Source organism: Dipteris shenzhenensis, chromosome 14, assembly GCF_047967505.1.
Source record: "Dipteris shenzhenensis isolate YYH24624 ecotype China chromosome 14, Dip_SZ_1.0, whole genome shotgun sequence".
In the NCBI taxonomy this organism is placed as follows: domain Eukaryota; kingdom Viridiplantae; phylum Streptophyta; class Polypodiopsida; order Gleicheniales; family Dipteridaceae; genus Dipteris; species Dipteris shenzhenensis.
In genome coordinates this window covers 42,760,486-42,788,048 of record NC_141609.1, presented here as the reverse complement: position 1 = coordinate 42,788,048, position 27,563 = coordinate 42,760,486, and the positions used below count along the sequence as shown (strand labels likewise).

The 27,563-nt window shown below is 42.5% G+C and overlaps 2 protein-coding genes across 2 annotated transcripts; both read right to left on the bottom strand.

Annotated features, from left to right (window-relative positions):
- Positions 1 to 5,972: 5,972 nt before the first annotated feature.
- Positions 5,973 to 8,247, bottom strand: LOC147894662 (9-cis-epoxycarotenoid dioxygenase NCED4, chloroplastic-like). The gene has a single exon (XM_087384350.1). It carries the CDS (start codon positions 8,136 to 8,138, stop codon positions 6,300 to 6,302), a length of 1,839 nt encoding a protein of 612 aa, XP_087240476.1. The 5' UTR covers positions 8,139 to 8,247; the 3' UTR covers positions 5,973 to 6,299.
- Positions 8,248 to 23,591: 15,344 nt separating this feature from the next.
- On the bottom strand, positions 23,592 to 27,299 carry LOC147894661 (pentatricopeptide repeat-containing protein At2g03380, mitochondrial-like). Its single transcript, XM_087384923.1, has one exon. It carries the CDS (start codon positions 27,172 to 27,174, stop codon positions 24,655 to 24,657), a length of 2,520 nt encoding a protein of 839 aa, XP_087241049.1. The 5' UTR covers positions 27,175 to 27,299; the 3' UTR covers positions 23,592 to 24,654.
- Between the last annotated feature and the right edge of the window lie 264 nt (positions 27,300 to 27,563).

Genomic DNA, 27,563 nt, shown 5'->3' with positions numbered 1-27,563 from the left:
GAATTGACCAAATTTAAGGTGTCGAGAGTACAGATGGAAATGGATGATGGCGATGGGGATGGGGATGGGGATGGGGATGGGGATGGAGAGGACAGAGCTTTCGAGGGCAATGGTCACTCAAGTCACCCTCACCTCTCAACATCCTTTCATCCTGAGTCCACTCCTTTTCGCTTGCATGCAATGCATGACTTTCTACAGAGGTTCCTTTTGCCATGTGAGCTAACTTGGTTTCCCCTTTGCACAAGTTTAATGAGCTTGATACTCTAGATGAGAGATGATTTCCGTTTTTGATGCCAAACCATTCAAATCTTCACTTACCAGTCCCGCCTAGAAATGGATCTTTGGCTAGCCTGAGGAGGCTGAGGAGGTAGAGGAGGAGGAGTGGTTCAACCCTCCTACTCCCATCCAGCTCAGAAGCCATGGGTGGGCTTCTTTAGCCTCACCTCAAAAGATGGGCCCTTGGCCATTGGATATGTACACCAAGCCTTGGTCTTTGCCTCTCCCTAGTGCAGAAATGAAACTGAGTACTCTTAGGATCGAACGGGGCAAGGCAATTGATATCCTTGCATCAGATGAAAGATGGGATGACAATGGTAACTAGAGCAAAGATGCCAATGAACTCGCTTGCAATCATAAAGAAGAAAGTAGTGCTGAATGTAAAGATGGAACCTTTGGAGGCTCGTTGATCAGCCGGACCTACCTCAGCAAGCAAAGACACTCCATGAGAAGAGTGCGTAGGAGGCATAAGAGAAAATCATGAATATTCTAAGCCACCTTTAACTGAGTCGAGGCTCCTTGCAGCCAACCAAGAGAGAGCCAAAGATCACATGCCACAGGAAAACATGGAATCTAGACTGCTACATAACAAAATGTTAATGGAGCACAACATCTTGATGGAGCGGGTGAAGTTGCTATCTCAGGTAAGTCAAATATGGTGTTTTTGGATGATACTCTACTAAATGACTCAGATCTATGGCTGTGTACACATGCCTTAGTAGGATTTCTCCCTGGTGTTAGACCTCCTATGTCATTTATAGAAACTTGGATTAGAACCAATTGGGTCAGAAACTGAAGAGGAATTAAAAGGAATTTAAAGAGGATGTCAACAGAGAGGATGCCATTGAAGGGATAGAGGAGAGTGAAGAGGAATCAAAAGAAGATCAATTGAAGGGTACTCCAGCTAATCAAGAGGACTCTAGTCAAGGCAAGGAATTTACTGTGGTTCAACATAAAAGAAGACAATCTAAAGCTGCCACTGTGCAAGTAAACAGCCCCAACCCCATGGCTAAGAAGGGGCAAAAGAAGAATTCTAAAAAAAATTGTATCCTTCGTGACTTAATGTTATAGGGTTAACGGACCCTGGTAGAGGTGAGAAGTTCACTTTCTGGTTGAGAGCTAACTCTTTATCTCCTCTCTTTCTAGAATTACAAGAAGTCAAGTCTTGTGGAGAGTTACTAGCGACTAGGCTAAAATCTATAGATAAAAGAAGAGTTTGGTATTTTACTTCACATGTGGAGGGTAAGGGTGGGACTACCATTGACGATTTTGGAGACCTTGATCTACATACTGATGCTAGTTTGAGTTCCTTGGAGTGCTTCTCAGACATTGATTTTGGAGACCTTGATCTACATACTGAAGATGTGCGAGACTTGGCCACAATTGATCGAGAGGATGAATATAAATCTCATAATGAATATTCTAGTGATGCTTCAATTAATTAAAGAATGGAGGACAGTATATATTGATACAAATATATTTTTGCTTGTGAAATCATTTGACTTGATTTCATTATTTCAAGATGTAGGGTGAAACCCCACCTCAACCCCACCCTATCCAAATTTATTAAATTTGACTATTGATGCTTTTTTGGATGCTATATCTTTTTCCAGAGGCTTTAGCAATGCTAATATTGACGGTAATATCGATGCTTTCTTCTAGAACATGTACTATTATCAACAAAATTCCAACGTTATGACATTTTGGCTCAAATATGGACAGATGTCATTATCATTGAAAATTAGGTAATAATAAGCATCGATGAATAGCGTAAAAAAAGGGGCTAATGGTAGCAGTGCCTCAAAATGGGTTGGATCAATTGCTCCACAATAGTTTGGGGGCACCTTGCTTGGGATGAAAATTTTTCTTCACTTAATTCATCTCAACCTAGTAAAGAGGGCAATAGATGAAGCCATGCATCCATCTAGCTAAAGGCCTACTACATGAAAGACCCTTCTCACAATATGCAAGTACCAAGGTTGTGACTCAAAAGTGTAGCCTACTACTTAATTTTGAGAACTTGGGTGGGATATTCTTTCCTTACACCTCACATAGTCTCCTGATCTATTCTCGAAGGAGTGCTCCTAATGGTGGAGCGAGTGTGGCTACACCCTATATGCACATAAGTCTTGGCAATGCATCTGGTGGAAAATCATGCAAGTCTTTTGCATAGAAGTTCCCTCCATGTCGTTTCTATCTTTTCGTCTTTTCCGTACCATGCAATTTCCCCACAAACGCCCTCCATTTTAAGTTGGAAGCGAAATGTTAAGTAGCAATGTTGACGAACCATGCCCAATGCACATGTGGCTAGAATTCAACCTCAATTTGCAGCACATCCACAAGAGGCAGGAAATGGATAGCAACCTACAAACCATGAAGGCGTGTTGACATGAAAAGCATTTTGGCTATGCAAAGAAGAAGCATCGTGGGTTCATATCAACTGATGAGGGAGAGTTGTCATGCAAATCATTTTGGCTATGCAAAGAAGAAGCATCATGGGTTCATATCAACTCATGAGGGAGAGTTGTCATGTGTTGTGAAGAGCACAAGCAGAAGGAATTGTAGAAGGAAGTGCAAGCGTGTGTCATCCAAGCTTCTTGCCACTTGCAAGCGGGGACTAGAACTCTAGAATTTGGATAGGATGTGTGAACGAAGCAGTTTGATTCTATAGGCAATTAGAGAGCTAGAGTAGTGAATTTGTTAGAATGGGGGAGGATGGGATGGATAGTTGCTCCTATGGATCTTGGAGTGAAGGTCTTGAATGAGAAATGTAGGTTCAGAAAACACACGGGTGGGGTTTGTAGAGCTAGGAGAGGAGGCTACAACTTAAGCGATGAAGGTGGGTATGTTTGAAAACTTTCCCACACTATGTGAGCTAGGTTAGGTCCAAGGTGATGTGAGATATCCAATCAAATAGGTTGTCTTTTATGGGGTTGGTGACTTCTCCATATCTGGCTAGGGTATAGACATTTCTAGCAGGACGAGGGCCCTAACAGATCCTCCATGCAAGCATGTTGTAACTCCCCTAACCACCAGTATTCCAGGTAGTTGGTGGGCTCTTGGATTAGCCTATAAAGAGCTGTATCCATAACCATCTTGCATGGACCATGAAGACCCAAGCAATCCCAAAAAAGGAAATCCATGCACAACCCCCATGTGCTTCTTCTCAAGCCTAATGTAGATCATCTACACATCTCATCAAGGGCATGTGCTCTCCAGCATGCATCTATTGACATGGCAATCATGCTTCATGCTACATGGAGGCTTCCCTAACTCCCCACACCCAATTCTTTATTCCATAACAACTCACATCCAATTAATGGGTAAAAGAACAACTATTGAGGTGTCCAACTATTTAAACTTATAATTTTTGATACAGTCACCCAATTGACGTGAAGCCAACTGTACATTTGAGCTAATTTTTCAAAAAATTTCCAGATGCTTTATTCCAATAAGCGGTTCCATACAAAAGTTGAGCACATACTATTTAGCCCATAAATATCACCAGAACAAGCTTAAGATTTAACAAAAGCATGATTTTTAAAAATCGTAAATTATCACCAGTCGAAGCTCAAGCTTTTATAAAACCATGATTTTTTATAACACTTGTGAGACTTTCTATGGCTTAACCTATATGTATCCCACATTTGCCTTTAGAGATCAAGGAATATAGTCAAGAACACGAGGCACTATGCTATTGTTACTGTTTGATGAAGCTTCCATGATCATAAGCTCTTTTCTTGGCCTCCTACCAAGCATCTCACTCTCTTGAACTTCATAGGTACGCCAACTTGACCACCAATCTTCACACTCTAGGGAGAACCTGTAAGAAAACAATACAACGTCTATGCTCAACAGATAACAGGATCTCGTATGCAAGAGAGAAAAGCAGATAGTATGGAGAATCAAAAATTTGATTATTGTAAAACTGATACAATAGAAGGCGCTGCCTCCTAGCCGTGCGCTCTTGTGTGAGAAGCTTCGATGGCGTGCTGGAAACAGTAGAGGTCGGAGGCTGGATGCTAAGGAATCAGGGTTGCTGTAGCTAGTGATGAATATGGGCTTCATGGGCTTGCTCTTATATAGCCACTATTCGTAGTCGGTTAGACCCAATTGGGAGACCGCGACCCAGTCCGCCCAAAACGACCGACTGGAGGTCGGTCCCGAAATAGGCCACCGACTCCTCGATAGAACTGTGGCGCAGGATAGAGCAACCAACCTATGGTCTCTGTTCGGCCCACAGCCATCCGGGATCATCTGGGGCTCCAAACGGGCCCCGCAGCTCGAGAGTGGGCTGCCCTGAGAAATGCTCCGTCTACCCTCAGTGCGGCCAGTCATGGGATGCCTTCCCACACTTGCATGTAGCCTAGTTGGCAGTGTGCCAACTCTATCTAAAGCCGTCCAGCCATCAGGCCACACATGGCCCCCATCTGGTGTCCAAACTAGGACCTACCGGATAACCTAGCTACTCAAATGCCTTCTCCTCATATGGGGGGCTTACAAGTAGAGTTAGCTGGTTCCCACGTAGTTACACGAGAGTGGATCATTGATATCTAACAGAACCCTCTTCAACAATCTCGAAATATCTTGGAGCACTCTCCAAGGCTCCCTTTATCTATTTGTCGATGAGCGGCTATGTCCATCGAGCATCCACAGTGGAGAAGATGGAGCTTAGCTCGTTCGTCGTAAAGAGTAGGGAGCAATCGTGGATATCCACAAACTTTGGGGGCGCACCATATCCATACCACTGCCTCGAAAGGGGATCACCCACAAGGCAAAGGGATATTATTGGCCGCTCTACAACATCTTCAATACACATTTAGTAAATGGCATTCCAAATTGACACGAGCATATATTTCCAAAACATAAACGAGTGATAAAATATATTCGCACTATTCAAACACACTCGGTGCTTCATCTCATCATCCCCATACCGCACATATAACTCTACTCTCGATTGGAGGTCATCAACGCTCACGTTCTTCGAAACGATCTAGAAGAGGGGTTGCCCAATACCTTTTAAACAATACCCAAACATACTGTGAAAGGTATGCATGTTCTTTTGTTGCAAAGCTCTGCACATAATCACTCCCCGTAGAGGTCTCTTCTTCTTCCACCCGATATATTTTTGTGTCAACTTAGTTCACACCATGCACACTCTTCACAGCAATTCGGCAAACTATCTAAAGATGCAAATGAAACAAAGACCCTCTCCTCTTTCAATGAACAAAGTCCGGCAAGGCAACACGACTCGAGAAATTTATCCTCAAGATTTGAAAGAGCAACATCGATGTAAGCACTTTCTACGCTCACCTCAAGGACTTTTAGCCCACGTGTCTTCGTAATCGATGGTCTACTTCTACCCTTCTTCACTTGCGAAAACCAAACTATCAACCTATAGCACAACGGCACGAAGCTTTGCAAGCCCATCAAAAATCTCCTTCTCTACCTAGTCTTTCCGCCTTCAACCTCATGAGCCAATCACTTGCCACTCTCCCCTGCTGAAAAACACTAGATCTCGATGGAGCAACTTATTACTCTACTATGGCAAGAGTAACTTATTGCTCCACCTCGTTTACCGTGACTTCCCATTATTCAAACATGTGTCATGCATATGTAGAGCCCCTTCTACTAATATCTCCCTTTTACTAATTGCCTTATAAAACTCATCATGGGTGCCTATTTTAAGAGTTAAAGAACATTTAATTTGGTTTAAAAAATTGTTGATCTTTACACTTGTAGTTAGCTTTAAAGCTATTCTACCTTAGAATATTGTTAGCCAAGATTGCATTCTTTGCAACCCATGACCGACAACAAACATCATAGAACATCATCCATCATGGGGACAAGTCATAGTGCGAGAATGCATAGAGCATCTATCAATGCATGTAAATGCACACTAATTAATTGGCAGCAGATATATGCTGTGCAGATAGGAGGGGCTATTGCCAAATATGTCGGTGCAGCCACGCCCGCTGCTCAAACTGCGGCACTGCTAAAAGTGGAGGAAAAAAATGCATCCGCTATCGTTGCAACTGGAGCTCCTGCTCGCTGATGAAGAGGCCATGGAATCCGTTGGGGACGCGAGTAGGCATCCTAATGGACGCCACAGTCGCAAGATCAGGCGACCTCGCATCCATGATCAGTAGCTCCGATTGATCGCTGCGTCGATCGTGAACAAAAGCAAGTACGTATCCATCGTCTTCAGCTTCTTCTGCTTCAGGATGAGATTCGAGCTCGCGGCTATGGCGCTCATCTATTGCGGATGCTCTCCTGGGCACGAAAAACGGCTCGCTGCCGTAGAAGCCTTGCCCAAAATTGCGCCATCCCACAATGCATGGCTCGCCTGTGTTGATCCCCGGCGAGCTCGGCCTCGCAGGCAGCCTCGGCGCTTGCAAATCCACCTTCGCAACGCCTGAGTAGTTTGGCCATGGCCCCGACGTGCACATGTACACATACCTGATCTTCCTGCCTGTGAACCTCTCGTTGATCCTCCCCACGTCGATGTTTGCCGAGCTCACCTGCTGCGTTCGAGACCTTCCCGTTCGCATGTTGAAGCGAAACTCCGTTAGCCTGCACTCCAGCCTCTCTGGATTAGGAAACATGACGTCTAGCGGTGCATTCTCTGAGCCTACCATCACCACTTCGTCGCCTTCCTCCCAAGCGTTCAGAAAGTGGAAGCAGGTAGCTCCCGTACACTCGAACCACTTGATTTTGGACTCGTCCTGCGCGTAGCGAGGTAGAATCCCCACTTTGGGAACCTTGTTCGCATCGCATACGATCGGAGAGCCTCCCATAAACATGTCCTGCAAACGGAACACGATCTGATGCTCGCAGAACACGGCGTACTTCTCTGTGATCGCGAAGTCGTGAATCAGCGTAGGCTCCGTGATTGTAATTGGAACATCTTTTCCCTTCTTCCCATCCGGCGTAATTCTGAAGAACTTGAGATAAGGCCGCTGGAGCAGATTGTAGCTGAAGGAAAACATCTCTCCTGTCATCGGATCAATCTTGGGGTGCGCAGTCATGGCGGCCTTCAATGCCCCCGAGAAGTCGAATCTTCCCACGGTCTGCAAATCGCCATCCTCAGTTACCCTGACTTGGTATGGCATGTCATCCTCCGACATAGCTAACAGTTTACCGTCGAAGAACGCAAGCCCTGCGTTGGCAGGCCCAAAGCCCCTCTCCATATCCAGCACACCCAAGGAGTGTCGCAGCGACAGGAGACCGAGCTTCGCAATTCCTGCCAAACCGTTAAGCTCCCCCAGCGGCCTCATGAAAAGAGGCCGCCCTGCTGCCATCTCGTGGAGAAAGCGGTTAGTTTGAGTGAAACGGCATGCATGGAAGGCTTCTCCGTTGCTGATTCTCACACAGTGAAGCATGCCATCTCCATCGAACGGATGATACCCACCTCTTGGCATGTGAAGTGGGTTGGGACCGTTCCTCACGTAGACTCCATTAAGGCATTCCGGAATTGTCCCTGTGATTTCCAAGCAAGGCTGGGGAGGGCTCTCATCAAGCAGCGGGAAGAGATTACCAGCGAGGTTGACGGCAGGATCACTGGTTCTAGGCCAGGGAGGTTCCAAAGCATTCACCACGTCTTCTAAGAGATTGCAAAGAACGGATGCTACCGATGGGGGAGCTTCGATCTGAGGTTGGGCAAAGCTAGGCCGATCAATTGTTTTGGGTCCCAAGGAGCCTGCGCTGTGCGGAGTCTCGGCTGAGCGAGGGGGGGTGGCTAATTGGGAGAAGATGCGGGGGGGGGTTCGATGAGGGGAGGGCAGGGGAAGAGGGAGGTGAAGAGAGGTAGAAGACAAGAAGGGCGAAGGGGCAAGAGACTCGAGGGAGGGGAGGGCAGCCATGGCGGAAACAATGAAGAAGAAGGATTATGCAGAGCTATTACACTGAGCTTTTGAATGGCTATCTTTGTGCTCAAAATCGCCATCTCTCTCATTCTCTCTCTCTCTCTCACACACACACTCAATCATCAGCTCCAGATTTTCAACGACCTGCAAGCCACCCACAAAAGATCTTAAATCTGTGAGGTGCTATAGGGACAAGGTGAGTTGCGGACAAACCATAACAATTGTGCCACACCATCAAGCATTTTATCATCAGCTACACGCCTTCCAAGACACTGCTTACCCTCCCCATAGGACCTCACTGTGGACCCATGGAGCACATGATCTAATTGCCAGCTCCACCAAACACGGCCCCGATGTTACTGATCATGTTACTCCCACTGATCATGTTATTCCCACTGATCTTGTTGGCCCTGCAAAGGGTCCCTTGTCATGGTTGTGGAGGCTTTTGGCCTTTCGCCTTTAACGCTAGTCACATTGACTCGGATTAGCGCGCTGCTTTGTTAGGTTAGATTTTTTATAAATAGCGTTGTGTGAGCGTGGCCTTGAAGGAGTCGAATCCGCGATATTTTGACCCTGTGTGCAAGCGTGGCGATGGAAGCGAGCTAATCGCGGTAGATAGGTATCGATTTGTGCCCATATCGATTTGTGCACAAGTGAAGCCATTCTTGGCCTCTACTTCATCACGGAATCGAACAGAGATGGAGAGGAAGATCATGTCAGGCAGATTTGTATCTGCGCTGACACGATATAGATTGCATTTGTGTTTGTATAAATGCATGCTTGTGGATTGCTTGTTTGCAATATGGTTGTGTACGCTTTGTGTGCTTCGTGCTGAGAGGATTCGGACACCGAGATGGCTGATTCAAAAGGTCTGTTGCGCTGCAATTCGAGGTCTTTGTCTGTGCGCGTATGCCTGTAGCGGTGACGATAGGAGCTTTGCCTATGTCTGTAGCGGGATCGCTGGGTGTTTCTGATCTGTGGCTTTTTGTGTTGGGATCGTGATTTGTTGTTTTCTGCCTTTCTTCGTTGCATAGGGATGGCCTTGGGGAGTGCAAGGGTGGATCTGCAAGTGTTTGGCACAGCGAATATGGAAATTTCGTTGTTTGACTCCCGCTTAATATTAGGGTGCCTTCTTGTTCCATCGTGTGTTTAGGATGCTAATCTTATAGAGAGGTTTCTTTCGACTGCTGCTCGTAGTTGGGATTAGAGGTTGCTGTGCCTCAAGATTGCGCGATGCTACAGATTGGGGTTTGCGTCTACTTTTTTTCATGTGCTGCTCATAGATGGGATTAGGGGTCCCCTGCCCGTAAGCTGAGCCTGAGGATTGCGCGATGCTGCAAATTCGTCTGCGTTTTTTCATGTGCTGCTCAAGCCTCAATGCAAAGTTCAAAGTTCAAACTGCTTGCCCAAGCTCTCTGCTGCAGCGTGCTTCTACTATCAATTTATCGGTTCATCTAGTGTCAGAGAGCATGCCTACTGTCTTGCACCGTCCCTCGGTTTCGTCATTGACGCCTGAAATGCTTGCAAGTTGAAGTTGCTACCACTTCTACCACCTCTCTGCATATTTATGCTGCGCCGTGTGCTTTTTGCAGCCATGAGACACTTAATCCTGCCGTCATCTATTGCTGATTGATGCCAATCGCTCTCCTAGAGAGCCTAATTGATTTTTGCCTCAAACGCTACAATTTTGTCACTGATGCTGCATGGCGTTGTTTACAAGCGGCATATTCCTTTTTTAAAAACCTATGATTGAGTATGTGTTGTTGTAGCGTCCTTAGTATTGAATGTGTATATTAACCGAAACTTCGCTTTAACAAACTTAAATTTAAAAAAAAGAAACATGCAATCTTCCAATCCCATGAATTAATGCAATCATTTAAAAAAAAAAGCAGATAGATGTCATGAATCAATACAATCGATCTTGTGGATGATAAGAAGCCCAAGTTAGTTGAGGTAAAGGAAGAGTATCCACCATGTGTAGAGAATGTGAACGTACATGCTCTCCATGAGGCCCATAACTGGTGCGGTCTTGAAATTGAGCCAGTGCTAAAAGTCCTCCAAGTTTCAGAGATTGATCTAACAATCAAAAATTGTGTGTTTGATGGAAAGGTCCTATATAAGTACGGAACATACATGCCCACCAATGCAAATTACTAGAGATGCTTGAAAGTTGACCTCGTTGTTGATAGGGTTGGTCTAGGCTTCATAACCTTGCACATAGATGAGCTCTTTTATGGAGAGTTTGTGAAGTTCTTGAACATAGGTGACTGCATAAGAGTAAGTAATTTCTCCGTTCGCTCTAGAAACCCAAGGAGTGATGGAGGGACCACTGACTACAGCATTGCCTTTGACCCTTCGACTAGGGTGGAGAGGATAGAGCCTTTCGGTGTAGTGCCAGAAATCTATCCCCAGGGCACTATCTGCTAGTTCAAAGAAAGATGTAAAATTCTCATAAATAAGGGAAAGGGAAATCAGCTTCCTTTAGTAACTTTGGCCGCAACTATTATCAAGCTAGGGGCTTCATACAAGCAACGCGATGAGTTGATCGTGGGAGACGGGGGTCTACCTGAGGATCTGTTAATAGTAAGATCTATCACCCCCTCCAAAAAGTCATTGCTTTCTCTTTCTTTCCCCGTTCATCAAAGTATGTGTACTGTGATTGTGGACATCTAAATGGTTTGTGGACAAATTGAAAATGCGTGAGAGCAGCTGACCTTCTGGAGGAATCGATGGTCTGACTATGTGAAGATTGTAGAGAAATTCAAGGTTTTTGGACAGGCAAAGTTTATATTGCACAATGTTGGGTGCAAGAAGAACACGCAATCTATTGTGCTCAATATGCTTGACATCACAATAATCGTGCCCATTAAAGACACGTCGCTTGGAGCCTATCTTTCCCATGTTTTTAGTGCTCATATCCAGCACATCGGTTATGGTAACCAGGTCTCGCCACAAAGCTTTTCTATATGATATTTCCTTTTTCCCTTTTTGACGATCAATAGTATTCACATGTTGTCTGGGACTATGTCCAGGTTATTGGCACCTTGACAGTGACGGGTGTTAACTCAGCGTTGTATGAGAATGCTTATGGTATCTGCAAGGGAACAAAGATATCGAGAAATGCTGATAATGTCTTCTATTTGTCTTGTGATAAAACCTCTTCCCTCATAAAGATCCCTATGCTCTTTTCTTCTTTTCTTTTTTTGACTTTGTTTTACAGCCACGTCTTCTCTCTGCTCTTTGAGCTGCTTCCACCATGTTGTTGAAGTCATTTGCCCCTCCCAACTGATCTCTTCGTGCTATTACAATTCTTAATTGATTGGTTAGTCCTTTGCAAAAGTAGTATCCAAGTTCATCTGTAGGCCTTTGTGGGGCAACTAGCCTCTGATTCAGACTCCTGAATTTCTGTACATAGTCCTTCACCACTAGATCTTTTTGTTTTATATTCCAAAACTTCTTTTTTTCCCCCCCCAAAAAAATGTGATTTATATTATATTATCAGAAAAGTTATATACAACTGTGCGTTATCCAAAGCTTCTTTAGAACTGCTTCTGGTGTTTTTTCTTTTTTGAATCTACTTAGGAATGAGACTTTCAAGGCATCATAATCTGCAAAATTTGCAAGACCATATTGCATAAACCAAGTCATTGCCTTACCCTCAAAAGTAGCTGCAAATTGTTGTTTCTTTACTTCATCAGGTGGAGCTCCAAATCTGCTAGTTGTCCAATGCATCTCGAACTGTCCGATATGACTATCTAGATCTTGTCCTTTCTTCCCTTCGAACTTTGCTACTTTGACTAAGGGGTTCTGCATCCTGGCAGCTTGGAGAACATGTGCCTTATTTTTTGGTTGAGGTGGCAAGGGATTGAAGTTGATTTGTCTTCGTGCTGTAATGTATAAGCCTATAGCTAGATGTGTACCAACTGTGGGTCAGTGTCAACTACTGTCGGATTGCTTGTCAAAGCGTTGTCGGATTGCTCTTTTCTATTCTTTTTTGCTTGTTGGTTACCTCCTCATCCTCTTCTCGAGTTGTGTTGCTCTTTGGCATGTTTGTGACTTTTTTTGAGGTGGAATGAAGTCGTATTGCTTGTTGCTCTTTCTTACTTGAGTTGTTGTTGTTGTAGTACCAATTGTCTTGTTCTTTTGTTGCTTCCCTTCACTTGCAGCCTTCACTTGCAGTCTGCAATTGTCGTCCTTGTTTCTTGTTTTGTGGTGAAGAGGTCTTCTCATCACCTTGCTCTTTGTTGAATCAGAGTGTTCTCCGATTGTTGTCCGTCACCTTTCAGTACTAATCCGCTGTTATTCTGAGTTCAAACATTGAATAGGATCGCCAAATGTGTTCCAAACTCATTCACAATGCAAAACACTTGAATAACTCTAACTAGAAGCAATGAAATCTCGAGGAGCAACACAGTCAGAAATAGAACGGATAACTAAAGAATGATTGTAGATATAATTTAAGACATCCAAATGTACAGGAGAGCTGAACACAAAATTCAACAAGTGAGCTGAGCTCAAGCCAAAACTAGACTAATATATCAATTAGACTATAGTCTCATAGCAGTCGACTGTGCAGGAAACATTTTAGAGACAAAAGTCCAAGAGAGTGTTCTTGGAGGTAGTTATAACCATTTTTCAGTTGTACAAGATAGTATGCCTCCCTTTTTCCCCCACCAGCATCTGAGGCATTTACTCGCCCCATGCCTTTTGAAAGGTCGCCCTACCATCCTCCCTCTCTAGTGTTGGGGCAAAACTCACGCAAGTTTTTCCCTTCCAAAAAAAAATTTAAAATTTTGGAGAAGTGTCCCTACCCCCCCCAAACACCTCCCTTGAGTCCCCCCAAACTATCCCCATTTTCTCACCACCTCCCCCTCAGCCTCTAGCCTCCTCTTAACCTCTTCCTCTTCTCAACTTCCTCTTAGTGTCCTCCTTTTAGTCTCCTCCTTTCAACTCTTCCTCCTCTCAGCCTCCTTCTTTCAACCTCGTCCTCCTCTTGATCTCTTCCTCTTTATTTGCTCCCATTCTTTCTATGATGTTGAATTGTTCTCCTTTCCCTAGTCTACCAAAGCTATCGCTTCAATATTATGTAGGTCACATTTTGAAGGAGGAAAATGATGTTCGGATTGAGTTGATGTGTGGGGTTCCAATAGGTCCATTCATGGTTTTAAGAAAGGATAGAGTAAAGAAAGAGAAGCATTAGAAGGGTCACATAGTTGCATCTTTAAATTTTAAGAGGTTTCTAGCCAAAGTATCATGATTTTCAGGTACCATTTGCATGGCTTGAAAAGAATATTTTCGGTCTTCTAGCCATGCAAATGGTATCCAATGGGCATAATACTTTTCATGGGCCTTAAAATCACCTAGTTTAAAGCTCGTTCAAAGTATCATGCCCACCAAGTATCATTTGTAAGGCTTGGAAACGATACTTGTTTTTTACCATACATTATGCATTTTCTATGCAAAAACATGCATTGGCATGCTTCTAGCCATTTATTTGCACCTAATGGGCATGATACCTTGCATGGACCTTAAACTAACATATTTTAAGATCCATGAAAATTATCATGCCCATCAGGTACCATTTTAAGCACTTGGAAAGAATAGCTCCTTGTTTTTCACCAGATATCATGCATTTGCGATGCAAAACATGCATTAGTGTGCTTCCAACCATGCAAATGGTGCTTGATGGACATGATACTTTGCTGTAAGAAAACAATACAACGTATGTGCTCAACAGATAACAGGATCTCGTATGCAAGAGAGAAAAGCAGATAGTATGGAGAATCAAAAATTTGATTACTGTAAAACTAATACAATAGATGGCGCTGCCTCCCAGCCGTGCGCTCCTATGTGAGAAGCTTCGATGGCGTGCTGGAAACAGTAGAGGGCGGAGGCTGGATGCTAAGGAATTAGGGTTGCTGTAGCCAGTGATGATGAAGCCACCAGTCGTAGTCAGTTAGACCCAACTGGGAGACCGACCCAGTCGGCCTAAAACGGCTAACTGGAGGTCGAAATAGGCCATCGACCACACGTTAAAACCATGGCATAGATGATGAAGCCACCAGTCGTAGTCAGTTAGACCCAACTGGGAGACCGACCCAGTCGGCCTAAAACGGCTAACTGGAGGTCGAAATAGGCCATCGACCACACGTTAAAACCATGGTATCCGTTCAGCCCAGAGCCATCAGGGATCATCTGGGGCTCCAAACGGGCCCCGCAGCTCGAGAGTGGGTTGCCTCGGGAAATGCTCTGTCTACCGTCAGTGCGGTCAGTCATGGGATGCCTTCCCGCAATTGCATATAGCCTAGTTGGCAGTGTGCCAACTTTATCTGAAGCCGTCCAGCCATCAGGCCACACATGGCCCCCATCTGGTGTCCAAACCAGGACCTACCGGATAACCTAGCTACTCAAATGCCTTCTCCTCATATGGGGGGCTTACAAGTAGAGTTAGCTGGTTCCCGCGTAGTTACACGACGGTGGAGCATTGATATCTAACATTTCAATGGTCCTTAAAATCACCCTATTTAAGGTTTATGCAAAGTATCCTGCCCATTTTGTATCATTTTTATGGCTTGGAAAGAATTTTTTTTTGTTTTATGCCATGCATCATGCATTTTTTATGCAAAACATGCATCGGTGTGCTTCATCCATGAAAATGGTATCCCATGGGCATGATACTTTCCCTCGCTCCTCCCCTCAGCCCTCATCTCTCCCTCCCCCTCTCTCCCCCTCTCTTCTCATCCCTCTCCTCTCCCTTCCCCTCTCTCCCCTTGTCTACCTCGCTTCCCTCTCCCCTCTCCCTCATATACCTATTGTGGGTAGCGATGATGAAAGTTCTCAAATTGACACTTCTGGACATTGTGCAAATGTTTACAATCTTAGGTTAATCATAAAAATTTTATTGTTTGCATGCTTAGGTGAATCGGCCACACTCTCACATCCAAGAGATTATTTAATAGCCAGTTTTCTAAGCCCCTATTCACAAAGGTGGGAATTGGAATTAATCGGAGGGAGTGTGATGTTTTAATGCACTATATAACCTTAGGGCGGTTGAGGTAGATGTATGTAAGCACTCTTAAGATGATTTTTTGTTTCATTTGCATTCATGGCTTCCACCGCAGTGTTGTGTGCATTGCCTATGTTGCTCTCCTCACCTCTGGTTAGCAGTTGAGGTAGATGTATGTAAGCACTCTTAAGATGAGTTTTTGTTTCATTTGCATTCATGGCTTCCACCGCAGCGTTGTGTGCATTTCCTATGTTTCTCTCCTCACCTCTGGTTATCTCCTCCATAAGCCACATTCTTCTCTATTGTTAATTACTTATACAGCTCTTTCCCAATGATAAGATTATTTTTTGCGATGGAAGGGTGGCCTGCACAAGGTGCATCTGCAGAAGAAAGTTAACAATAGAGAACAATGTGGCTTATGGAGGAGATAGCTAGAGTTGAGGAGAGTAGCGAAGGCAATGAACACAAAACCAACCATGGCAACCAGTTACTCGCCTAATCGCTAATGTGCCTAAAACCTATTAATTAGTCTGTGTCTCTTTCAAGATTGCAAATTAACCTAAGCTAATTTAAGGTCATTAATTTGATTAACACACCTTTGTATGTGCCTCTCCCTACTCGCTTCCCTCTCTATCTGCGTGTCTCTCCCTCCCCTCCTTGCTTCCCTCTCCATCTGCGCCTCTCTCCCTTACCTTTCAGCCTCTTCCTCCCTCCACTCCCTTCCCCTCCAGCCTCTTCATCTCTCCACTCTCTCCCTCCTCCACTTTGCCTCTCTCACAGCACTCCCACTTCTCTCTCACAGGCCCCCTCTCCTCTGTCCCCTCTGTCTCCTCTACCTCAACCCCCCTCTCTCTCTCTCCCCTCTATCCCTCCTACCTCCCCTTTCCCTAACCCCGACGCCCTGCCTACTCCCTCTCTACTCCTTTATAGCTTGGGAGAGGCGATCGGCGAAAACATCCCAAAGGATGTGGAATTTTATGACATCTGGCAAATTCAATTCAAAGGTTTCCATCACTTAGGTTAATCGAGCCCATTCCTCCCCCCATTCACACAAATAAATTAATTAATAAGTAGTTTTTTTCTCGCTAGGGGGCCCTATTGTGGGCCTTAAACTCATCTATTTTAAGACTTGTGCAAAGTATCATGCCCATGGGGTATCATTTTCATGGCTTAAAAATAATATTTCCTTGTTTTTCACCGTGCATCATGCATTTTTTATGCAAAACGTGCATTGGTGTGCTTCTAGCCATGCAAATGGTACCTAATGCACATGGTACTTTAAACAGGTCTTAAAATCACTTAATTTAAGGCCAGTGCAAAGGATCATTCCCATCAGGTACCCTTTGCATGGCTTGGAAAGAATTTTTCCTTGTTTCCCACCATGCATCATACATTTTTTATGAAAAACATGCATTGGTGTGCTTCCATCATGAGGTAGCTTAACATTTTTTTGATCATCAAATAAATATTACATAGGCCTTTCAATAAAAGAGATTTTTGATGCTTTTATTGATGGAAATATCGACTCTAGCAAGTTTCTGGAGAAGTTTTTGACAAGAAATATCGATGAAGCAGAGTAGAGGTAAAAAAATTAGCTATTTGGATCCATCTTATGCATTTTTAATCATCATTCATGGATTATTTCATAACATAGTGATATAATAATAGGCAAGTGTTCCCTTTATAAATGCCTTCAAGTACATCAGAATTTGAAGAAGAGACTAGTAGAGAAAATCTTTATCAATGAGTCTTGTGCACAATATCAATCACACACATAAATAAATATGGTTGCTTCCATACTTTACCTAAGGTTGAGTTAAATGATTGGGTACAAGTTTGTGAGTTGGTTCACTAAATTCTTTCCATGTATTATAGCTCCATTCTTGTATGTGACTGTTTCGAGTTGATTCATTAAATTGTTTTCATGCAAGGAGATGGACTTGTTTTGAGAAGTTTGAGAGCACGTGCATTATATAATCATCCTAGTGAATCCATGTTAACCCACCAAGGATATTGAAATGCTCTAAGGGAAGATTGAGATCCAGAAGAGTAGCAGAATAGAAGCATTGATGAAGAGGAGGATGCCTTAAATCAAGATGAAATAATGCAAGACATGATAATTAATTACTTTCACCCCAAGATGAAAGAGATAAAGATGTCAAGGTGATTAGGGAGTATAACATGAATCCTCAAGAGGACAGCTTACGACATGAAGCAAGCACCATGTTGTATGAAGGGGCAAGAAAATCTCAACTTGTAGCCATTCTTCTGATCTTAAATTTACAAGCAACCTATGAATGGGCAGACCTTATCGTTTCGTCCCTCTCTTGATAAGAATTTTGATGTACTATAAACTATTGTTTTATTGCATGTCCTTTCATTTTGGTGCTTCAAATTCATTGAATGGATCGATCAATGTCTCAAGTTACTTCAAACACCTCTTCCAAAAGGAAATACAACTTCCAACTCAAGAAAAGATGGCAAAGAAAATGCTTGCATAATTAGAAATGGATTATAAGACACAGAAGTCACCATTGCCAAATTCAATGCGGATAGGCTCTATACATGGCAAATGAAAACATGGAAGCTAATAGATCCAAGTGGGAAAATTCAGATCACACCAAGCACAATGAATGATCATAAGGCACTTGGCATAATAGCCCAAGGTCTAGGGGATGATGTCATACATCACATTGCAGGGATCAAAGATGCAAAACTAGCATTTTAGAAACTCAAACAAAACTTTGAAAGGGAGACTAAAAGCTCAAAGAATGCATTTCTTTTAAAGGAAGTAGATACAATGATGGCACACATTAACAAATTCAAGGCATTAAAGCAACAATTGGCAAGGATGAAGAAGAAGATCAAAGAAGATGAAGTTGCAACAGTTTTTTTCAATAGTGTTGACATAAAGCAATATGATACTCTTGTATCCACTAAAAAATGTTGAGAAAATTCTCAATGAAATTGAAGCAGCACTGCTCCACAAAAGTAAAGGCTAAAATTTTCCCTACCACATCACGATATCAAGTATTCTGTATCAAAGGAGTATAAAATACCTCATCACCACCACCAAGGTGTTATCATTGTGGGAAACTTGGGCACATCAAGAATGAATGTCACAGCAAACACAAAACCAAGTTAGAATGCAAATTTTGTGGAAATTTTTGCCTTGAAGAGGAACAATCCTATCACAAAAAGAAGCAATCAAACAATGCAAATTTTGTAAAAAATTTTCCATGAAGAGGAACAATGCTATCACAAAAAGAAGCAGTCAAACTACATTGCAACCCAGGAAGGTCCAGTCAAATTTGAAGAAAAACTCTTCTAAAATCCATTGTATGTTTTCACCCCTTTTTCTCTACAAAAAGTGTTGGCCATATGTTGCACTCAAGGTAAAGAATCAAAACAGTGACAAGGCCAAAATTTCTTGAACACATAGGGGGGTAAAGAAAGAGTGAAGATAAAATGTGTAACCTCGCATTTGACCGCCTTGTAGTAGCCATGTTGGTACCAAGGTGGTGTTGAGAAGTGTGGTGCCATGAAGATAGTGAGTGATAGAAAAGTGGTATGTGAAGATAAAATGTATGATTGCAGGATAGAGATGCTATCAATGGTACGGTGACATGTGGACCTAAGAAATAGAGTGATCATGTAATTTTTCCTATTTAGGGAGGTACAATCTAATGTAAATATAACCTATACTTATTTCATGAAGACTACTCATCTTTCCAGGTTCGGCTTCACGCCTCCGTAGCTAATCTATTTCTTCACCAACATTAACCATGGAGGCCACAACTTCCATTATGGAGGCTACAACCATGTGTAGGGATTCCATGCCATCAAATGCATGTCTGAAACCTTCCTCTTTAGATGTAAATGCTACTGTTTAGCCCCCATTCCATAAGTTACCAAAGAGGTTTCTACTCTAGCTAATAATTTTGCATCAAAAAACAAGAATCAATACTTATTTGCATACTTTTCTCTAGTTATAGCAAGGGGTGTTTTCAAGACTATCCAACTGGGCTTCTTGATGGTAGGACACACATGAGGATATTGATGCAATGTCCAGTAGGTTCTCAAAGAGATTGAGAGTGGGACAAACATTCACTTTCTCACATCTCATGGATACATTCAAAAAGTCCATATTTTCTTCACCATCACCACCATTTCTTCTTACATGGGTTCCTAAGAGTTATTTGGATCACTGCACTATTAACTTATTTGCCTATTAGACTATTTAGTACCTAGGCTCTATCATTTTTATATGTATATTTTAAAATTTCAATTGCTTCTTATATGAGCTTTCATCATAAGGATTATTGCAACTAAAGTATCAAATAGTTGTGGCTGAATTTCAGCTCTGTATGGTTGGAATTCTAGCAAGTATTGTGAGATAGTGGGAGACTTTTATGGCTCAAATCTCAAGATTGTTATGGACAAAATTACAAAATCGGTGTAGCAAAAATTTCAGCTTGTATTTCTAAAACCTTCATTGATATAATTTTGTTTGGGGTGTAGCTAAATTTTCATTTTGTATATCTAAAATCTTAATTGATGTGACTTTTTTCTAATGGAAACTTCATACAATGAAATGGCATGAGAACTGTATGGCCAGAATGCCAAGATTTGTATTGTTAGATCATTCCATAAGGATGATGCATAAAAGTTCATGCATTCAAGTTATTCTATGGGAATGATGCATAGGGTTATATGATTGGATTACACATATGTCTAGCATAATACGTTCCTGGAAGTGAATATATTATCTTCCCTCTTATGATGCTTACTTTGAAAGAGCATTAGATTTGTGTGGACAAAAGTTCCAAGATTGGTATAGATAAAATTTCAAAATGGTTGTGACAGAAATTTAAGCTCATGGATAGAATATTAGAAAAACAAAAATATTTGTTTATGAATCAATTGTACTATACAATAGAAACAAATTGGTATGGATGGATGTCAAGATTGGTAATGTACTCCAAATACATAATTCAAGTCTGTTTTCTTTACTATTAAATAAAATTCAGTCTCTTATGTGCTAATGTGATGCTAAAATATGTATGTGTTTTTGTGTGTGTGTGTGTGTGTGTGTGTGTGCGCGTGCGTGCGCATGCGTGCCTATGCATGTGTGCATGCATGTGTACTCACATGTACGTGCAAGCGCACATGCATACGTGCATAAGTGCATGTGTGCATGTGTGCGAGTGTGCATGCGTGTGTGCATGCGTGCATGCATGCATATGTGCATGCACGCACATGTGTGTGTGTGCATGCGCTAGTGTGCATGCATGTGTGCAGGTGCCTACGTGCATGCTTGCATGCGCACGTGTGTGTGTGTGTGTGTGTGTGACATTGTGCAAATGCACATGTGCACGTCAACCTGAGAGAGAGAGAGAGAGAGAGAGAGAGAGATTAATGGCTGCAGAAGACCTCATGGGTCTATGAGACAAAGTACAACCCCAAAAAGTGACTTACTACATCTAGATAACTAGAGAATCAAGGGACTACACAAAGCTCATCTCCTCCCGAGCTATTATAGGGCATAACTACATTCTAATACTATTATAAGGTGGCCTTTATAACATCAGTTTAAGAATGTGAGTCTTTGAATTTGGATTCGAAGTCCCCAATTAGTGCTTGCCCATCTCGATAAGCTACCCATTTGCATGCTTTGCATGCTTCCTTTACTTGGGTGAGGTCACCATTTCTTTGTTTGAGTTGGGTCAAAGTGCACTCCTTATATATCCAAATCTGTTTACCCCTTAGCTCATGTGTTTGTCTAAGAATCTTAAATCTTGCTACCCTTCCTCTAAAGTAGGCTTTTGCTTGTGTGCTATTTTGATTGATATTGCATATATCGTTCTCGTCCCATTCAACTTGTGGTACTTCCTTCGTAAGACATATGATCATATCATCTATGTCTTTCTCCTCCTCATCATCAAGGCATCCAATGTAGAATGACATAACTATGTATGCAAAAATGAGAAGTACTCTGAGCTACCACTGTGATGGGAGTTCTTAGGGAGGGAAAGCTTGGACATCACATGGCATCCAAGTGGCCACCTATAGAATAGTTTTTTAGAAATATATCTCTATTACAAAGAGATTTAGAGAGAGAGAGAGAGAGGGGGGGGGGAGGGAGGGAGGGAGAGAGAGAGAGAGCTTGAAGCAAAGAGGAAGATGATGCATGAGGGAAAATGTAGTGCATTTAGGAGGATGAGAAGAAGAGGAAGAAATGTGGAGGGAAAATATAAGGTTCTATAATTATTGCTCAGATTTTCAAACTTTGAACTAGCTACTCAAAAGTGTTCAATTAAAAACTAGAGGGATATTGGGTATTCATATATGAGAAATTAATTCTTTTATTTACTTACCTTGTCAAATTTTCAAATTGATAATCTATCTATCCCATCATATACGCTTCAACATGTTGATTACAACAATCCAATAAGCTTCTAAAATGGATCTCAAGTCCAAAGCTATGGCATTTTCAAAAGTTAGCATGCAAAATTTGTAATAATCACATCTATATCACAAAATTTGATGATGATAGTAAATCAAAACGTATGAAATGTCATGCAAATATTTGTGATTATTGCAAAATAGAAAAGAGGTATCTACAAGCCACCCATAGCAGCCACTTCATATCACAATGAGAAGTCTTTTGAAAATGAAGTGTTGTATTTACCAAGCCCATATCGCAAAGCTCCCCAAATCCTAGTAGTGCGTGCTTTCTCTATTTTGAAAATGAAAGAGATGGACCTGCTCTAAAGATGTCTCAAAACTAATATGGTTTACAGATGCACCACTTTTGGTAGTTCACTATTTAGGGGTCTCCATATAAATTTATGCATCAATTGGATTTACATCTTCACTGAAGATGAACCCTCTCCTTTTGGGATTCACTTTCGATTTCTACACCTTAGTAACTTCTAGAACAATGACAAGTCTCCTTATTTCAAGTCTTTAATATTTATAATTTTAAAATCTATCGAATTAGGCCTCCTCCTTAGCTTTGGTCCTCCTCCTTAGCTTTTCTACCATCAATGTTGAATAAGGCTCATGTCTAATTTCTTTACGACTTCACAATTAAATATTCTTTCTTCAAGGGCTGCTAGTGTTAAGTAATTCTTTGATTGCAATCAAGGGAGCTTCTGTGCCATAAATGAGTGAGGTAGCATGCAAATTTCTTAGTTGTGTTCTCTATCATAGATAGAATGTCGCTTTACCCCATTGTTGATAGACTCTTCTTGGCCCTCGGGTAGTAGGCAATGTTTCTCATAGGTAAGACTACAATGTATGATGAGAAGTTTTCAATGACCCATTTATGACGTGTCGTTCCCATGATTGACTCTCTCTAGCATGTATCTAAATTGAATGCTTTTTGAATAGGCAATATGCTTTTGAATGACTCATTCATGATGTGTGTTTCCCATTACTGACTCTCTCTAGCAAGCATACAAAAGTACAATGCTTTACAACAATGCTCTTTGCATCAATCAGCTTTCCACTTACAGAGAGAGACTCAATACTGACTAGAATATATATTCATTGTGTGCCTTGGTTGTTGTGTGTATGAGATCTACACAATCTAGTACCAATTTCTTACATTAACTTTGGGACTATTGAATTTGACTTTGACTAAGGTCTAGCTCTTACACATCACACTTCTTCACAAAGCATATGCATTATGATGTACAAAATGCCAGTTCTAGTTGTTGCTTTACTTACAAAGTGACATTTTCAAGGCCTCTATTGTTAATGACAGAACGTTAAAACATCAAGAACAAACCAAAAAGAAAGAATACGTTGGCATCATAAAGGACCAGTCATGGAAAGGTATTAAACCACCTTTGGATAAGAGCATCATTTGATGTGTTAAAAGCACAAAAATGACAAGCCAATATCGCTTGACATGTAGCAATGGCCACATGATCAATCCCACATATGAAATGGGTTCCCCAAGTAAAAGGCATATATTGCCCATTGGAGAGGGAGCCTCGTTACCTCGGTACCATTTTGGAAATTGAGGTTCCTCTGGGTGGATTGGGGGCACCCACACTCAGGCACCCACATCCACATGCCGAGTGGATTGGTGAGTGTGGATTGGGCACCCACATTATGCAGCCCACATCCACATGCCACCACCTCCAAATATTAATATCTTTACTTTGGCAAACTAAACTAGTTTGTTCCAAAGTTTTTGACTTTGGATTTACCTATTGTATCATCATATGTTAGGGCCTACTTGAATGTTATTGCAATACTCATGATGACAATAACTTGGTAAGAGAGAGCAGCTATACACACTCTGGCTGAGTCTCTTTCCCCTGACTAGCTTCCAAGCAGTCCATACCTACATATTTGAACAAGGTCCAACGCCAGTTAATACAACTCCCTGTTTTGTGCATGCCCAGATAGGAAACAATGCGACATTACTATTTTCATTATCTCCATTTTTCTAGTGCCGTTTAAATCTTGTCCCCTTTCTCACTCCACGGGACAGCATGAGAGTACCCTCAAATAGAGCTGCTTGTTTACTATGGATCCAAGTTGTTCGAAATTGGCGTTTGCAAGGTGTACTTTCAAGTTGCTCCTTGTTCTGTTCAAGTTTGACAAAGGATGCAACTTACCTGTGCGATAAATGCACTAGTTCTTCAAAAAGTGAAGCCTGATCAATGAACCTTCATCTGAAGAGCTCCTGAATTCAAAATAAATTTCAGCCAGCTCAGCCACCGAATTTGAAAGCTCATTCATGTTGCTACACTGAGATGCCTGCACTTTCATAGAGTTTCCCTTTTCAACAAAAGCAGTAGCATATCTGATTCCAAAAGAAGATTATCTTGAAATTCCACATTATCGTCCGCTATACTCTACTGAATAGTCGTGATGCATGAATCTGTTTGCATGTGTGAGCCTGTGCAAGTTGTATACATAAGTGCTACAAAAGCTTGCAAAGAATTGGAAAAAAATGAATCCAGGTACGTTAACCAAGGTTGCACTGACCTCAAGCACTGAGGTGAAATGATCCATGTTGGCATGCTTCACAGATTGACTTCAACAGCAAAAGCATCAAGCATGCCAGAAGTTCACATCCATTCATGGTATCAACAACCCTACAAAGCATGCACTTCATACGAAAACCCTCCAAGAGCTGAATGAGACTCACAGGGCTGGATTTATGCTAGCAGAGGTGGTCTTGTTTAAAATGACCACTTACGCATCCAGTACTATTTAGCAGTATCCATATCAATTTCTGGATGAGGACTGAGCACGTTCCATGTTCAGTAAATGGGATAATAAAGTAGCTGTCTTCTCGCTCATCATCAGACAGAAGACCCAAAAGCAAATTCAACTTCTCATCACTGTAACCGGGCTTGTATGTAAAAATAGTTTGAAGTGACAACTGCTTTGCTTAGTATGCCCGCACAGCCAGAGAATGTCGGACATGTCCAACAAAATTCAGATCCCCCAAATGTGTGCATTAACAAAAGGATGTGGGAGTTACTCCTCCAGACCAATCACGTTTGGAGCCTTTCTCACACGTGCTACATAACCCCATCTACTAGATGCCGCAAAAACATTAGAAAGCGTCACATATGGTGCAATATTCTCTGGATCCAACTCGAAACACATATTTGCAACACGCAGAGCACGCTCCACATCACCATGAACTCTACAGGCACCAAGCAAGCACGAGCATGCTTCAGCAGCCTTTTCAATTGGCATGCTGTAAATTAAATGTTCTGCCTCATCCAAACGCCCTGCACGCCCAACAAGATCAATCAAGCACATGTAATGATCCTGTGTATATGTTATGTCATAATCTCTCTTCATAGAAACAATAAAATCCGTGCCATCATCAATGCAACCTGCATGACTGCATGCCGTGAGAATACCAATGAACGTAATTTCATCTGGTTTCACATTGTCGTGTTCCATCTGATGAAAAAGATCAAGGGCCTCCTTGCCATAGCCATTGTGTGCAAATGCTGCAATCATGGCATTCCAAGAAGCAACATTCCATTGTGATACACTGCTAAAAACACGTCTAGCATTTTGCAGACTCCCACACTTGCCATACATGTTAATCAGGGCATTCCCCACCAACATACCTCCATCGAATCCCCCCTTAAGAATGGCATCATGGATTTTCTGTCCCTCCTGTACATCTGCAAAGCTTGCACATGCATCAAGAGCACAGACAAAAGTGACATCGTCAGGTCTGATGCCTTCTCGCTGCATTTGCCCAAGGAGCCTCAAAGCTTTCTTGCTTTGTCCATTCTCAGCATATGCTCCAATCATGGTAGTCCAAGAGATAACATCTGGATACGGCATTCTCTTAAAGACATGTATTGCATCATGGAGACTCTGACACTTGCCATACATCTTCACCAGGGAAGTTCCCACTGCCAGGTCTTTCTCAAATCCACTTTCAACAATCATGACATGGATCCCCTGCCCTTCTTTGACAGTTGCCAGCATGGCACATGCATCAAGAGCCTGTGCAAAGGTGATGTCATTTGGCTTAATGCCTCCATGGAGCATCTGAGAAAACAAATCCAGAGACTCCTTCTCAAGCCCATTCCAAATACATACTGAAATCATGACATTCCAAGCAATGACATCTTTATGAGTCATTCTGTTAAACACTTTCCTTGCATAACACAAATTTCCAACCTTTCCGTACATATTAATGAGGGCGTTCCCCACCACAAGATCATGCTCATAACCAATGTTAATGATAGCAGTGTGGATCTTTTGCCCCTCTTCTGGGTCTGCCAGATTGGCACATGCATCAAGAACACATAAAAAGGTAATCTCATCTGGTTTGTTAGCTTGGAGTTGCATCTGATGAAAAATATCTATTGCTTCCTTGCTATACCCATTTTGGACAGACACGGAGATCATAGCATTCCAAGAGGGAACATTTTCACAAGACCTGCGGCCAAACACACTCCTTGCATCCTGCAGACTTCTGCACTGACCGTACATATTGACAATAGCAGTCCCCACCACCGCATCTTGTTCGCATCCACGCTCAACAATGGCAACATGAATCTCCTGCCCCTCTTTAAGAGCGGCAAGGCTGGCACATGCATCAAGGATGCAAACAAAAGTGATCTCGTCTGGTTGAACACCTTCAAACTGCATCTGGTAATAGAGATTTAGTGCCTCTTTGCCTTGACCATTCTGCGCAAATGCTGCAATTATTGCAGTCCAAGATATAGTGTCCCTCTTAGTTATTTTGTCAAACGCACTCCTTGCATGGGGAAGACTCCCACATTTCCCATACATATTGACTAGGGCGGTTCCAACCACAACATCTCCTTCATATCTGCTGTCAACAATTGCAGCATGGATTTTCTGACCTTCTTCAAGGGATGAAAGGCTGGAAGATGCATCGAGAGCACGGACAAAAGTGAGCTTGTCTGGTTTGACTCCTTCCACTTGCATCTGCCGAAAAAGATCCAGAGCCTCCTTGCCATGCCCATCGTGGGCAAATGCTGCAATTACAGCAGTCCAGGAGACAACATTGTGATATGGAATCTGGCCAAACACTCTACGTACATCCTCTAAAGTACCATTTTGACGGTATGCTTTGAGCAGTAAATTCCAGGAGTACAAATCAGGGTTAGATATCTGGTTAAAGACTGCTTGAGCATCGTCCAAACTCCCATTTTGACCATACGCCTTGATCAGTATATTCCATGAAAACAAGTTGGGGCTAGGTATCTCGTCAAACGCAGCTCGTGCATCAATGGCACTCCCACAGTTTCCATACATTTCAACAAGACAATTTCCCAGGAAAATGTTGCAATCATATCCATGCTTGCTTAAATAAGCATGCACACGCCTACCATCAGACAGCGTCTTGGCTTCACCATAGCGTTTGATGAGAGTGGCCAGGGCAGCGAAGCTTGTAGGTTTAAGCTGCAACTGATCGAGACCCAAGTTCCCATTCTGGATTGCGGATTCAGAGTATTTGCTGACAATCTTGAGCCCTGCAAACGTGATTCTCATACCCACAGTGGTAAACCAGCCAAGGAGAAATCAGGGGGCATAGTCCAACCGCCATAGCCGGGATTCGGATCCTTGATGTCACTCGCTCAATATCTCTCCTGGCATCCCATGTCAACAGGTGCCCACTTTCACGGTCTCTACAGACCCATTAGCGGGGACGAGCATTTTCTGAGCGAAATCTTCCGAGCGTCCGAGCGAAGGAAAAAAAAAGCTTCTAACTATGCATAAATATGGCAAAAATCTATCAGAAGAAAACATAGTTTCACTTAGAAATATGCAAAGTATTATAGCAATGCCTATTTTATACAAAAATCTTTAGGTGAATCTATAGGAATGGTGAGAGCATAATAGGATGGCTTTTGAAGCTACCCACATGTAGAGTAAACTTC

Excerpts from the sequence above, each read along its gene's own strand:
- LOC147894662 (XM_087384350.1), bottom strand. The coding sequence starts at position 8,138 with ATGGCTGCCCTCCCCTCCCTCGAGTCTCTTGCCCCTTCGCCCTTCTTG.
- LOC147894661 (XM_087384923.1), bottom strand. The coding sequence starts at position 27,174 with ATGAGAATCACGTTTGCAGGGCTCAAGATTGTCAGCAAATACTCTGAA.